Source organism: Scyliorhinus canicula, chromosome 5 (assembly GCF_902713615.1).
Source record: "Scyliorhinus canicula chromosome 5, sScyCan1.1, whole genome shotgun sequence".
Classification (NCBI taxonomy): Eukaryota; Metazoa; Chordata; class Chondrichthyes; order Carcharhiniformes; family Scyliorhinidae; genus Scyliorhinus; species Scyliorhinus canicula.
Window position 1 is genome coordinate 233,753,708 of NC_052150.1, and position 14,918 is coordinate 233,768,625.

Genomic DNA, 14,918 nt, shown 5'->3' on the forward strand with positions numbered 1-14,918 from the left:
CAACAGCTCTAGAAAACACCCCCCCTAGGACATCGGTTCCAGTCCTGCCCAAGTGCAGACCGTCCGGTTTGTACTGGTCCCACCTCCCCCAGAGCCGATCCCAATGCCCCAGGAATTTGAATCCCTCCCTCTTGCACCATCTCTCGAGCCACGCATTCATCCTATCTATCCTGACATTCCTACTCTGACTAGCTCGTGGCACTGGTAGCAACATGGCGGAGAGCGACAGGGGAAGGCAACTAGCGCGCATGCACGGGTTCACCAGCCGCAGCGCGCATGCACGGGTTCACTAGCCGCATGCATGGGTTAGCCAGCCGCATGCATGGGTTCGCCAGCCGCAGCACGCATGCACAGGTTCGCCAGCCGCATGCATGGGTTCGCCAGCCGCAGCACGCATGCAAGGGTTCGCCAGCCGCATGCACGGGTTCGCCAGCCACAGCACTCATGCACGGGTTCGCCAGCCGCATGCACGGGTTTGCCAGCTGCAGCACGCATGCACGGGTTCGCCAGCCGCATGCACGGGTTCGCCAGCTGCAGCACGCATGCACGGGTTCGCCAGCCGCATGCACAGGTTCGCCAGCCGCATGCACAGGTTCGCCAGCTGCAGCACGCATGCACGGGTTCGCCAGCCGCAGCACGCATGCACGAGTTCGCCAGCCACAGCGCGCATGCACGAGTTCGCCAGCCACAGCGCGCATGCACGAGTTCGCCAGCCGCAGCACGCATGCACGAGTTCGCCAGCTGCAGCACACATGCACGGGTTCGCCAGCTGCAGCATGCATGCACGGGTTCGCCAGCCGCAGCACGCATGCACGAGTTCGCCAGCTGCAGCACACATGCACGGGTTCGCCAGCTGCAGCATGCATGCACGGGTTCGCCAGCCGCAGCACGCATGCACGAGTTCGCCAGCTGCAGCACACATGCACGGGTTCGCCAGCCACAGCGCGCATGTGCAAATCCACGCCGGCCGCAGCACGCATGGGCAAATCCACGCCGGCCGCAGCGCGTGTGTGCAGACCCGCGCAGCCCGTTTGACTCTGGTATCGGCAGCTGGAGCTGCGTGAGTTGCTCCAGTTCCATGCTGGCCCCCTGTAGGGCACAGGGCTGCTGCTCCTGGCGTTTTCAACAGAGTCAACACTGAGCCTCAGGATCAGCGAATCCTGCCCCATGTTTTTGATCTAGTTTCTCCCCATAGCCTTTGATCCCATAGCACTTGGGGAGAATGGGATCAAAGGCTATGGGGAGAAAGCAGGATTAGGCTATTGAGTTGGATGATCAGCCATGATGGTGATGAATGGCAGAGCAGGCTCGAAGGGCTAAAAGGCCTCTTCCTGCTACTATCTTCTCTGTATCTATGTAGAGGGAGTGCAGTGAAGGTTTACCAGACTGATTCCAGGGATGGTGGGACTGTCATATGAGGAGAGATTGACGAGGCTGGGATTGTTCTTGCTGGAGTTCAGAAGAATGAGGGGGGGATCTCATAGAGACTTATAAAATTCTAACAGGACTAGGCAGGGTAGATACAGGGAAGATGTTCCCAATGATGGGTGTGTCCAGAACCAGGGGTCACAGTCTGAAGATTCAGGGTAAACCATTTCGGACAGAGATAAGGAGAAGTTTCCCTGTTCTGCCCGCTGCCGACCAGATGCGCCAGCGACAGGAGGGGGGGGGGAGGGGGATTCTGAAGTGCTCCCCTATGGGAGTCACTGGCATTGGCCCCATCACCTCCTCTTCCCTCGGGGTACCTGAGCATCCCATGATGGGATGGGGATGGTGGAGGAGCCGTCCCCAAGGCTCCCCTGCCACCTGGCACTGCCAGTTCTGGAGGCCCGTTTTCATCTGGGCAAGGGTCTGATGCTCGTGGCCATGATGAGAGCGTCGGCGGCATTGCCCCGGCACTGGTCTATGTGGTGCAAACACAGAGGGAGATGGCACAGTCGCAGGGTGATGTGGCACAGTCGCAGGGTGATGTGGCACAGACCCTCAGGGTGATGTGGCACAGACCCTCAGGGTGATGTGGCTCAGTCGCAGGGTGATGTGGCACAGACCCTCAGGGTGATGTGGCACAGACCCTCAGGGTGATGTGGCACAGACCCTCAGGGTGATGTGGCACAGACCCTCAGGGTGATGTGGCACAGTCGCAGGGTGATGTGGCACAGTCCCAGACAGGGACGGTCCATTCCCTGTGCTCTATGGCCGCGAACGTGCAGACCATGGTCGAGACCAGAGCGGGCGTCCAGGACTGGCAGTGCCAGGTGGCGGGGGGAAAAGGGGGTTGGGGGGGGCCTCAGGGGAGGTGCTAGTACACTGCAGCACCTCGGACTCCCCCACCCCCACTGTCCTTTGCGCGCCTGTTGGGCAGAGGGCAGAATAGGACAGCACCACGCCACCCGGGACACCCGAGCAGCAGCCGGGCCCATCCAGGCCCAGTCACCCCAGGAGGCGGCTGCCAATGGGGACCCAGGTCGCATGGTGGGAATCAAAGCAGGCCGCCTCCACTCCTGCTGTAACGCCTGGAGAACCACTGAGATGTAGTATCAGAGCCGTAAGGCCAGAAGGTTAGACACCAGTTAAGTTGGCACAGTTGCGTGGCACAGTGGTTAGCATTGTTGCCTACGGCGCTGAGGACCCGGGTTCGAATCCCGGCCCTGGGTCACTGTCCGTGTGGAGTTTGCACATTCTCCCCGTGTCTGCGTGGGTTTCACCCCCGCAACCCAAAAGATGTGCAGGGTAGGTGGATTGGCCATGCTAAATTGCCCCTTAATTGGAAAAAACAATTGGGTAATCTAAATTTATTTTAAAAACAAAAAAAAAAGTTGGCACAGTTGCAGGGCAGAGTTTAGAGATAGGGGCTAGGGCATAAATCTGTCTATACGTTGTCACATTAAATACCTGTTCACATTGTTACAACCTGCTTCAGTGCTTTGTCCGATGGGCATGAGGGGTATGCTGTTCTGGTCTGGCTCGAGAGGGTGCATGGGGGGAGTGGGGGAGAGGGGGGGCTATTGACGGATGTTGTGTGTACGCATGGCTCAGGGACTGTAGTTCAGCCAGTGCTCACTGCTCTGGTGTCCAACATCAACCTGGACTTCAGAAAGGAGCTTGAAAATTCCTCGTGTGGAGCGTTGTGCTGTTTGGGTGCGAGAATCTCAATGAAGCTGATGAGAAGCGGATGACAGATTTGAAAGCTGGCTCTGGTGAATCAGTTTTCCAGAGCAAAGAACCAATTAATTCTTAACATAGAACATCGAACATACAGTGCAGAAGGAGACCATTCGGCCCATCGAGTCTGCACCGACCCACTTAAGCCCTCACTTCAACCGTAGCCCCATAACCCAGTAACCCCTCCTAACCTTTTTTTGTCACTAAGGGCAATTTATCACGGCCAATACACCTAACCTGCACATCTTTGGACTGTGGGAGGAAACCGGAGCACCCGGAGGAAACCCAGGCAGACACGGGGAGAACGTGCAGACTCGGCACAGGCAGTGGCCGCGATTCTCTGGTATATACGTTGTCGCAGAACGGGAATACTTTACTCTGGCGCTGGTTCCGAGACCCGATTCTCGGGTTCTGGGGGGGGGGGGGGTCAGCATGGTGCTGGAGCAGCCCATACCGCTCCGGCTGCCGGTCCCGGCGTCGACTCGCGACAGTTGGGCCGGCGCCAACTAGCACACGCGCACTGGCCGTCATCTCCGTGCCGGCCCCGACGCCAAATGGCGCAGGGATCCAGAAGCAGGCGCGGAAGAAACGTGGTCCGCAGCCAGAGAGGGTGGGCCGCCGATCGGTGGGCCCCGATTGTGGGCCAGGCTACTACGGAGGGCTTCCCCGGGGTTGGACCCCGCCCCCCCCCGCACGCCCCCCCCACAGGGCGCCCATGGACCCTTCAACCCCGAGCTCCACCAGCCCAGAGCATGTTAGAACGGCGCCCGTGAGACTCGGATTTTTTGGACTGCCGGGCCGGAGAATCACGGCGCCGCCAGAGGATAACCGCTATGGCCGTTTGCGGCGACTCTCCGTGCGGCCCGGAGCCATGCGCGCCCACCCGTTTTTTCACAGGCAGGAGAATGGCGTCCTGGTGGCGGGGCGGCATGGCGCGATTCGTGCGGCCCCACCGCGCCGATTCTCCGGCCTGGCAGGAGGTCGGAGAATCAAGCCCGATGCTCTACTGCAGGAACTTTGGAATGCTGCCATCTCAGACTTGTGGCTGAAGTGAAATTGCAAAAATTGAGAAAATCTGACCACTAGTGGGCATCTCGAGGGAACCTAATAGAAGGTGAAACATGAGGAAAGGTCAGAGGAGGACTGAGTGGGTGGGTGTATGACAGTGGTACGCAGAATCACAGTGAACAGAGAGAGATGTTGACAGCATCACGTGGACTGTGACTAATTATAGATGGAAGTCGTCCAGAGAAAGGTCACTTGACAGATTCTTGGGATAAAGTGGTTGTCTTATGAGGACAGGTTAAGCAGGTTGGTCTAAACTCATTGCGGAGTTTAGAAAAATGAGAGGTGAGCTGATTAAAATGTGGTGATCACAAGTTAACTAGATGCAATACAACTGAGCAAACACTAGAGGGGGCACGGGAGAGCCATATAAATAGACGGGGACAGGAAGTGAGGACACACTTCACAGAGGGCAGAACTTGGAGCAACACAGATACACCCATACCAGCTAGGAACACTGAAGGTCACCTTAGGAAACAGCTCTGAAGAGAGAACGAACTCACAATAAAGCATCTTCTCCACATTTGAGACTACGAGCTTTATTAAGACACGAGTAACAACACATGGTACCCAGGAGTGGCTTCAGACGCTTACTACAGGACAACTCAGTGGCAGATACAGAAAGCTCAAAATGGCATGGAAATCTCCTACTGGACATTTGACTTGGGAAGACATTGCTAATTCGAGGATGTGGATTGGATACCCAGAGCAGCTAGACCTGACTGGCAATGTAAGAGGTGTCTGGAAAAGGTTTAAACAAATGTTTGATTTGGATCTCGTAGCTAATGAGGTACAAGAAGCCTCCGACAACATTAAAATAGCAATTCTCACCGCAGGGCCTGTAAATAGGAAAGTGTATAATGGATTTAAATACTCAAAAGATGAAGACAGAAACAGCTTACAAACGTTACTAAACAAATTTGAAGAGTACTGTGAGAAATTTGAACAGCAAGACATGCTCAGAGTCCAAACTGCACAGAGACTGAGTGATACAAAACTTAAAAAATCACGAAAAGAACAAGAAATCGCGAATGAAAAGTACAGATCAAAAAGAAGAAATAACACGAATTTCTCACAAAGCCAAAACGCTGAAACCCAGTCCAAATCGGGAAGAGAAGGTAACTTACAACTTTTAGAAATCCAGTCCAGATGGGACAGAAAAATCGCTGAAATCCGCGAAAAAATGGCGTCGGAGCACATTTTGCAGTCTCCGGTAAGCAAAGAACTACAAATTGCATCTGCGCATGCGCCGGAACCGGAAGCCGCGCATGCGCAGTTTAAAAAATATCGCGGTGCCGATCGTTATGCGCATGCGCAAGCCGCGCATGCGCAGTCAAAAAAAGTTTTGGTCGCGGATCGTAATGCGCATGCGCACGCCGCGCATGCGCAATGGAAACAAAACCGCACAGTGAAGGAGGAAGGCCGATTTGCGCATGCGCAATGCATTCCTGCGCGTGACGTCATGACGTCTGAGCATCCCGACCACGCCCACTTAAAAGGGAAATGCCCGAAAATTGCAAACAAGACACTTAAAGTGGTAAACACAAATTTTCTTGCCTCAGAACACAGAAAAACGCCTGAACTTAAACCAACAGTTAAAAACAACTTGCACAACACCCTGAAAAAAGCAGTCTGCACCACCCAAAGTGAAGAGAACAAAAAGAATTCCGAAACAACAAAAGATGATTTGTTTTTCGAAGATTACCTCTCAGACATGGCTGAGTCAGTCGGATATGCTTATCACAGCATCAGCGACACGGTCGCTAAGCACAACACGAACCAACTCGTGGTAGATGAATCCAACCAAGATGATTTGGTTTTCAAAGAACACTACTCAGACACGGCTGAGTCAGTCGGATATGCTTATCACAGCATCAGCGACACGGTCGCAAAGTTCAACACGAATCAACTCGTGGTAGAAGAATCCAACCAGGATGATTTGGTTTTCGAAGAATACTACTCAGACACAGCTGAGTCAGTCGGATATGCTTATCACAGCATCAGTGACACGGTCGCAAAGTTCAACACGAATCAACTCGTGGTAGAAGAAGCCAACGAAGATGAAATGGGTTTCAAAGAATACTACTCAGACATGGAGGAGTTATTTGGACATGCTGATCACAGCATCAGCGACACCGTTGCAAAGCTCAACACGACTCTACTCATGGTAGATGAATCCAACACCATGATGCCATGGCAGCTCGTCGATACATTGGATGACAGCAATACCCTAGACGATGACAACGCCACACAGAGAGCACAGGAAGACTCCACAGAGCGAGCGATGACAGGCTCCACAGTGCGAGTGATGAAAGACTCCAAAAGGGATGCAAGCAAACACTCCCTGGCGAACACCATGCATGAACAAGACCATGCAGGTAAACCCGCTGTATCTGAGCAACCGCAAGCAGACTATGAAAGTCTACCAAGCTCACAGGAACAAGAAGAAGACAACGTACATCTAACCACTGACACCATGCATGCACAAGACCATGAAGGTCAACCTGCCGTATCTGAGCAACCACAAGCAGACTATGAAAGTCTAACAAGCTCACATGAACAAGAAGAAGACAATGCACCTCTACCCACTGCATGCGAAGACAGTGACAAGGTGATCACACTCGACGTACAGGATCACAGCGAGACTGACAGTTCTCAGCTTGTCTGTACCGAAGCACAGAGCGAAAACAGTAACAAGGTGATCGCACTCGACGTACTGGATCACAGCGAGACTGACAGTTCTCAGCTTGTCTGTACAGAAGCACAGAGTCGGGCCACCCAACAGTCCAGAGAGACGCCGAAAGAAACCATGCAGATTCTGACTCCTAAAGAGGAGCACCTGGAGTCCAGAGAGACCAAGCCAAAAGAAACCATGCAGATTTTGACTCCAGAAGAGGAGCACCTGGAGTCCAGTGAGACAACATCAACAGAAATCATGAAGATTTCAACTCCAGAAGTGGAGCACCAAGAGTCCGGAGACACCACGTCAACTGAAATCATGCAGATTTGGACTCCGGAAGAGGAGCGCCAGAAGTCCACAGACACCACGTCAATTGTAATCATGGAGGTTTTGACTCCAGAAGAGGAGCGCCAAGAATCCAGAGACACCGCGTCAAATGAAATCGAGAAGAATTTGACTCCGGAAGAGGAGCACCAAGAAAGCAAAGATGAGGAATCCAATTCTCCACAAATGATTGATGTCACCTGCACCAATGCAACATCAGATCATTCGCACCACTCTCGAGACGAAATGCTCAATGACTCAAATTATCCACTCGGGACACGAATAGAGTATAACAAGAAAAACAAAAGTCAAAAGAAGCACAGCAGAAACGGGACAAACAACAGCAAGAACAAAAGCAACATGAAGCGCGACAAGACCAACAACAATAGCAAGAAGCACAGCAGAAACGAGAACGACAACAGAAAGAACAAAAGCAACATGAAGCGCGACAAGACAAACAACAAAGTCAGGCACAAAGATAGCGACAACGACAGAGACAGAAACAACAAGAACGGCAACGAAAACAACAAAGTCAGGAACAAAGATAGCGACAACACCAAAGACAGAAACGACAAAAACAGCAACACGAACGGCAACGAAAACAACAAAGTCAGGAACAACGACAGTGCTAACACCAAAGACAGAAACGACAAAAACAGCAACAAGTACGGCAACGAAAACAACAAAAACAGGAACGACAGAAACAACAGCAATGAAACAACGACTTGTACGCAATGGTACTACTCGGCACGTGAAGGACAATGCCACAGCACACTGCAAAACGATGACAAGACTACAAACATGTCATGGGATGACAACGGATCGCACAAACTCACGTCTGCTCCAGAACGAGCAAGCACACCAGCATCCAAGGCGGATGAGACAATAAATCAATACCACAAGCACAGAAAAAAGTCCATGCCAGTCAACATCAGTGAGGTGACCATGCAAACACCTCGGGATGATGCATTGGGTACTTAAAATAACAAGGAACACCAACAACATTCACAGCGGACTTGCAATATCAATATCACCACGTCATCAACAACAAAAAGAAAAAAAGCTCTGAACAAATTCATCAACTTTGGACTCATAAATGTTTTTATTAAGATTGGACATATAACTACATTGGCTTTGTAAAATATGCAATAGCACCATCACCTGTATAGATACGCATATCATAAGTAACTGTTTTCTATCATTTTCTTTCACGATGTACAGCAAATATGTAAAGAGAAAAAGGGGGATGTGGTGATTGTAGATTGACTAGATACAAAACAACTGAGCAAACACCAGAGGGAGAGCTATAAATACACCGGGACAGGATGTACAATTTTCTTTAACGATGTACAGAAAATATGTAAAGAGAAAAAGGGGGATGTGGTGATCACAAGTTAACTAGATGCAATACAACTGAGCAAACACTAGAGGGGGCACGGGAGAGCCATATAAATAGACGGGGACAGGAAGTGAGGACACACTTCACAGAGGGCAGAACTTGGAGCAACACAGATACACCCACACCAGCTAGGAACACTGAAGGTAACCTTAGGAAACAGCTCTGAAGAGAGAACGAACTCACAATAAAGCATCTTCTCCACATTTGAGACTACGAGCTTTATTAAGACACGAGTAACAACACAATTAAAACATATAGGAATCTGCGTGGGCTTGAGGGGGCTAAATCCCGAGAGGCTAAAAACCTCCTGGCGGAATCTAGAACAAGGAAGGACAGCTTAAAAAGCGGAGATTTCCCATTGGAGACAGAGATGAGGAGGAATTTCTTCCCTCACAATGTTGTTAGTCTGAGGAATTCTCTTCGACAAAGAGCAGTGGAAGTTGGGTCATTGACTTTATTCAGGGTTGAATGGGACTGGCCTTTGACCTCCGAGGGTGTGAATGGTTATGAGGGGCAGTTGGGAAAGTGAAGTTGAGGCCACAACGGACCAATCAGAATCTTATCGAATGGTGGAACAAGCTCGAGGATCAAGTGGCCCCTCCTCCCATTGGAGCTATTATGTTATTTTGACGTATAAAACTAGGAGTAATAATAACAAAATAGTTGATGAGAAAATAATCATTTTCTGCTGCCAATTTCAGGTTCAGGAATTTGAGAATTTCAATTTCAATACGTGGCGAAAGTCTTACATGAAATGGATCAGCAACGAGAAGTCTCGGGTAGTGGATGTTTTTCGATGTATCGACAAGGATCAAGATGGACGAATCACTCAAGAGGAGTTTAGGCGGAGTGTTCTTGCCTCGAGTGAGTTTGCCATCTGGTTATTTCCAACTGTCACACAAATATCACTTCAAAAGTTAAATCAAATAGAATGTTTATGATTGAGTGTAAGACAGACATAAATTGTGTAGATAGAAATATGAATACAAAATATCCGATAAATTCAGCAGGAGTGCCAACATCTGTGGATGGAGAACAGTCAATGTTTCGAGTCCGTATGGTGTTTCTTCAGAGCTGAAGAGGAAGAGAAATATAATGAAGTGGTGGGAGTGGAGGAGGGGAGCCGAAACTCAGAATGAGCACAAGGGGAGGACACTGCTCCCAGACCACTTCACTGTGACCAGAAGACACAGGAGCAGAATTAGGCCATTCGGCCCATCGAGTTTGCTCTGCCATTCAACCACAGCTGATAGTTTCTCATCCCCATTCTCCTGCCTCTCCTCATATCCCCTGATCCTATTATTAATCAAGAACCGATCTATCTATGTCTTGAGATAGCACAGTGGTCAGCATTGTTGCTTCACAGTGCTCGGGATCCAGGTTCTATTCCCAGCTGGGTCACTGTCTGTGTGGAGTCTGCACGTCCTCCCCGTGTCTGTGTGGGTTTCCTCCGGGTGCTCCAGGTTTCCTCCCACAGGTCCTGAAAGACGTGCTGTTAGGTGAATTGGACATTCTGAATTCTCCCTCTGTGTGAGGACTCGTCTACTGAGGCAGTATGAGCCGAGGTTAGGAACAGTAGAGGAGAGGTCACCCTGTTGGGAGTTGTCTATAGACCTCCGAATAGTCCCAGAGATGTAGAGGAAAGGATTGCAAAGATGATTCTTGACAGGAGCGAGAGTAACAGGGTAGTTGTTATGGGGGACTTTAACTTTCCAAATATTGACTGGAAATACTATAGTTCGAGTACTATAGATGGGTCAGTTTTTGTGCAGTGTGTGCAGGAGGGTTTTCTGACACAGTATGTAGACAGGCCAACAAGGGGCGAGGCCACATTGGATTTGGTACTGGGTAATGAACCCGGCCAGGTGTTAGATTTAGATGTAGGTGAGCACTTTGGTGATAGTGATCACAACTCGGTGATGTTTACTTTAGCAATGGGCAGGGATAGGTATATACCGCAAGGCAAGAATTATAGCTGGGGGAAAGGCAATTATGATGCTATTCGGCAAGATTTAGGAGGTATAGGATGGGGAAGGAAACTGCAGGGGATGGGTACAATCGAAATGTGGAGCTTTTTCAAGGAACAGCTACTGCGTGTCCTTGATAAGTATGTACCTGTCAGGCAGGGAGGAAGTTGTCGAGCAAGGGAGCCGTGGTTTACTAAGGAAGTTGAAGCACTTGTCAAGAGGAAGAAGAAGGCTTATGTTAGGATGAGACATGAAGGCTCAGTTAGGGCGCTTGAGAGTTACAAGTTAGCCAGGAAGGACCTAAAGGGAGAGTTAAGAAGAGCGAGGAGAGGACACGAAAAGTCGTTGGCGGATAGGATCAAGGAAAACCCTAAGGCTTTCTATAGGTATATCAGGAACAAAAGAATGACTCGAGTAAGATTAGGGCCAATCAAGGATAGCAGTGGAAAGTTGTGTGTGGAATCAGAGGAGATAGGGGAAGCATTAAATGGATATTTTTCGTCAGTGTTTACACTGGAGAAAGACAATGTTGTCGAGGAGAACACTCAGGTTCAGTCGACCAGGCTAGATGGAATTGAGGTTCAAAAGGAGGAGGTGTTAGCAATTTTAGAAAATGTCAAAATCGACAAGTCCCCTGGGCCAGATGGGATTTATCCTAGGATTCTCTGGGAAGCCAGGGAGGAGATTGCTGAGCCTTTGTCCTTGATCTTTATGTCGTCTTTGTCGACAGGAATAGTGCCGGAAGACTGGAGGATAGCAAATGTTGCCCCCTTGTTCAAGAAGGGGAGTAGAGACAACCCTGGTAATTATAGACCTGTGAGCCTTACTTCGGTTGTGGGTAAAATGTTGGAAAAGGTTATAAGAGATAGGGTTTATAATCATCTTGAAAAGAACAAGTTGATTAGCGATACTCAACACGGTTTTGTGAAGGGTAGGTCATGTCTCACAAACCTTATTGAGTTTTTTGAGAAGGTGACCAAACAGGTGGATCAGGGTAAAGCTGTTGATGTGGTGTATATGGATTTCAGTAAGGCGTTTGATAAAGTTCCCCATGGTAGGCTATTGCAGAAAATAAGGAAGTATGGAATTGAAGGTGATTTAGCGGTTTGGATCAGTAATTGGCTAGCTGAAAGAAGACAGAGGGTGGTGGTTGATGGCAAATGTTCATCCTGGAGTTCAGTTACTAGTGGTGTACCGCAAGGATCTGTTTTGGGGCCACTGCTGTTTGTAATTTTTATAAATGACCTGGAAGAGGGTGTAGAAGGATGGGTTAGTAAATTTGCAGATGACACGAAGGTCGGTGGAGTTGTGGATAGTGCTGAAGGATGTTATAGGATACAGAGGGACATAGATAAGCTGCAGAGCTGGGCTGAGAGGTGGCAGATGGAGTTTAATGCGGAAAAGTGTGAGGTGGTTCACTTTGGAAGGAGTAACAGGAATGCAGAGTACTGGGCTAATGGCAAGATTCTTGGTAGTGTAGATGAACAGAGAGATCTCGGCATCCAGGTACATAAATCCCTGAAAGTTGCCACCCAGGTTAATAGGGCTGTTAAGAAGGCATATGGTGTGCTAGCCTTTATAAGCAGGGGGATTGAGTTTCGGAACCACAAGGTCATGCTGCAGCTGTACATAACTCTGGTGCGGCCACACCTGGAGTACTGCGTGCAGTTCTGGTCACCACATTATAGGAAGGATGTGGAAGCTTTGGAAAGGGTTCAGAGGAGATTTACTAGGATGTTGCCTGGTATGGAGGGAAGGTCTTACGAGGAAAGGCTCAGGGAATTGAGGTTGTTTTCGTTAGAGAGGAGAAGGCTGAGAGGTGACTTAATAGAGACATATAAGATAGTCAGAGGGTTAGATAGGGTGGACAGTGAGAGTCTTTTTCCTCGGATGGTGATGACCAACACGAGGGGACATAGCTTTAAATTGAGGGGTGAGAGATATAGGACAGATGTCAGAGGCAGTTTCTTTACTCAGAGAGTAGTAGGGGTGTGGAACGCCCTGCCTGCAATAGTAGTAGACTCGCCAACTTTAAGGGTATTTAAGTGGTCACTGGATAGACATATGGATGAAAATGGAATAGTGTAGGTCAGATAGGCTTCAGATGGTTTCACAGGTCGGCGCAACATCGAGGGCCGAAGGGCCCGTACTGCGCTGTAGTGTTCTATGTTCTATGTTCTATGTGTACCCGAACAGGTGCCGGAATGTGGCAACTTGGGGCTTTTCACAGTAACTTCATTGCAGTGTTAATGTCAGCCTACTTGTGACACTGAAGATTATTATTATGAAGGCACTCAATGATTTGGCCTTCACATCCTTCGGCAGCAAAGAGTGCCACAGATTCACCACCCTGTGTTCAGTTCTGGTCACCCTATTATAGAAAGGATATTATTAAACTAGAAAGAGAGTAGAAAAGATTGTCTAGGATGCTACCGGGACTTGATGGTTTGAGTTAATAAAGAAGAAAGAACAAAGAAAAGTACAGCACAGGAACAGGCCCTTCGGCCCTCCAAGCCCGTGCCGACCATGCTGCCCGTCTAAACTAAAATCTTTCACACTTCCTGGGTCCGTATCCCTCTATTCCCATCCTATTCATGTATTTGTCAAGATGCCCCTTAAATGTCACTATCGTCCCTGCTTCCACCACCTCCTCCGGCAGCGAGTTCCAGGCACCCAATACCCTCTGTGTACAAACCTTGCCTCGTACATCTCCTCTAAACCTTGCCCCTCGCACCTTAAACCTATGCCCCATAGTAATTGACCCCTCTACCCTGGGAAAAAGACTCTGACTATCCACTCTGTCTATGCCCCTCATAAGAACATAAGAACATAAGAACTAGGAGCAGGAGTAGGCCATCTGGCCCCTCGAGCCTGCTCCGCCATTCAATGAGATCATGGCTGATCTTTTGTGGACTCAGCTCCACTTTCCGGCCCGAACACCATAACCCTTAATCCCTTTATTCTTCAAAAAACTATCTATCTTTACCTTAAAAACATGTAATGAAGGAGCCTCAACTGCTTTACTGGGCAAGGAATTCCATAGATTCACAACCCTTTGGGTGAAGAAGTTCCTCCTAAACTCAGTTCTAAATCTACTTCCCCTTATTTTGAGGCTATGCCCCCTAGTTCTGCTGTCACCCGCCAGTGGAAACAACCTGCCCGCATCTATCCTATCTATTCCCTTCATAATTTTAAATGTTTCTATAAGATCCCCCCTCATCCTTCTAAATTCCAACGAGTACAGTCCCAGTCTACTCAACCTCTCCTCATAATCCAACCCCTTCAGATCTGGGATTAACCTAGTGAATCTCCTCTGCACACCCTCCAGCGCCAGTACGTCCTTTCTCAAGTAAGGAGACCAAAACTGAACACAATACTCCAGGTGTGGCCTCACTAACACCTTATACAATTGCAACATAACCTCCCTAGTCTTAAACTCCATCCCTCTAGCAATGAAGGACAAAATTCCATTTGCCTTCTTAATCACCTGTTGCACTTGTAAACCAACCTTCTGTGACTCATGCACTAGCACACCCAAGTCTCTCTGAACAGCGGCATGCTTTAATATTTTATCGTTTAAATAATAATCCCGTTTGCTGTTATTCGTACCAAAATGGATAACCTCACATTTGTCAACATTGTATTCCATCTGCCAGACCCGAGCCCATTCACTTAACCTATCCAAATCCCTCTGCAGACTTCCAGTATCCTCTGCACTTTTCGCTTTACCACTCATCTTAGTGTCATCTGCAAACTTGGACACATTGCCCTTGGTCCCCAACTCCAAATCATCAATGTAAATTGTGAACAATTGTGGGCCCAACACGGATCCCTGAGGGACACCACTAGCTACTGATTGCCAACCAGAGAAACACCCATTTATCCCAACTCTTTGCTTTCTATTAATTAACCAATCCTCTATCCATGCTACTACTTTACCCTTAATGCCATGCATCTTTATCTTATGCAGCAACCTTTTGTGTGGCACCTTGTCAAAGGCTTTCTGGAAATCCAGATATACCATATCCATCGGCTCCCCGTTATCTACTGCACTGGTAATGTCCTCAAAAAATTCCACTAAATTAGTTAGGCACGACCTGCCTTTTACGAACCCATGCTGCGTCTGCCCAATGGGACAATTTCTATCCAGATGCCTCGCAATTTCTTCCTTGATGATAGATTCCAGCATCTTTCCTATTACCGAAGTTAAACTCACTGGCCTATAATTTCCTGCTTTCTGCCTACCTCCTTTTTTAAACAGTGGCATCACGTTTGCTAATTTCCAATCCACCGGGACCACCCCAGAGTCTAGTGAATTTCG

At 49.0% G+C, this 14,918-nt stretch overlaps 1 protein-coding gene across 3 annotated transcripts in view; it reads left to right on the forward strand.

Annotated features, from left to right (window-relative positions):
• Positions 1 to 14,918, forward strand: part of LOC119966679 (microtubule-actin cross-linking factor 1-like) — a 254,814-nt gene that overhangs the window by 175,833 nt on the left and 64,063 nt on the right. For all 3 annotated transcript variants that reach the window (XM_038798745.1, XM_038798747.1, XM_038798746.1), the window contains one exon: positions 9,332 to 9,494. In XM_038798745.1, coding sequence (XP_038654673.1) covers positions 9,332 to 9,494 — 163 coding nt within the window. The remainder of the gene's footprint in view (positions 1 to 9,331; positions 9,495 to 14,918) is intronic.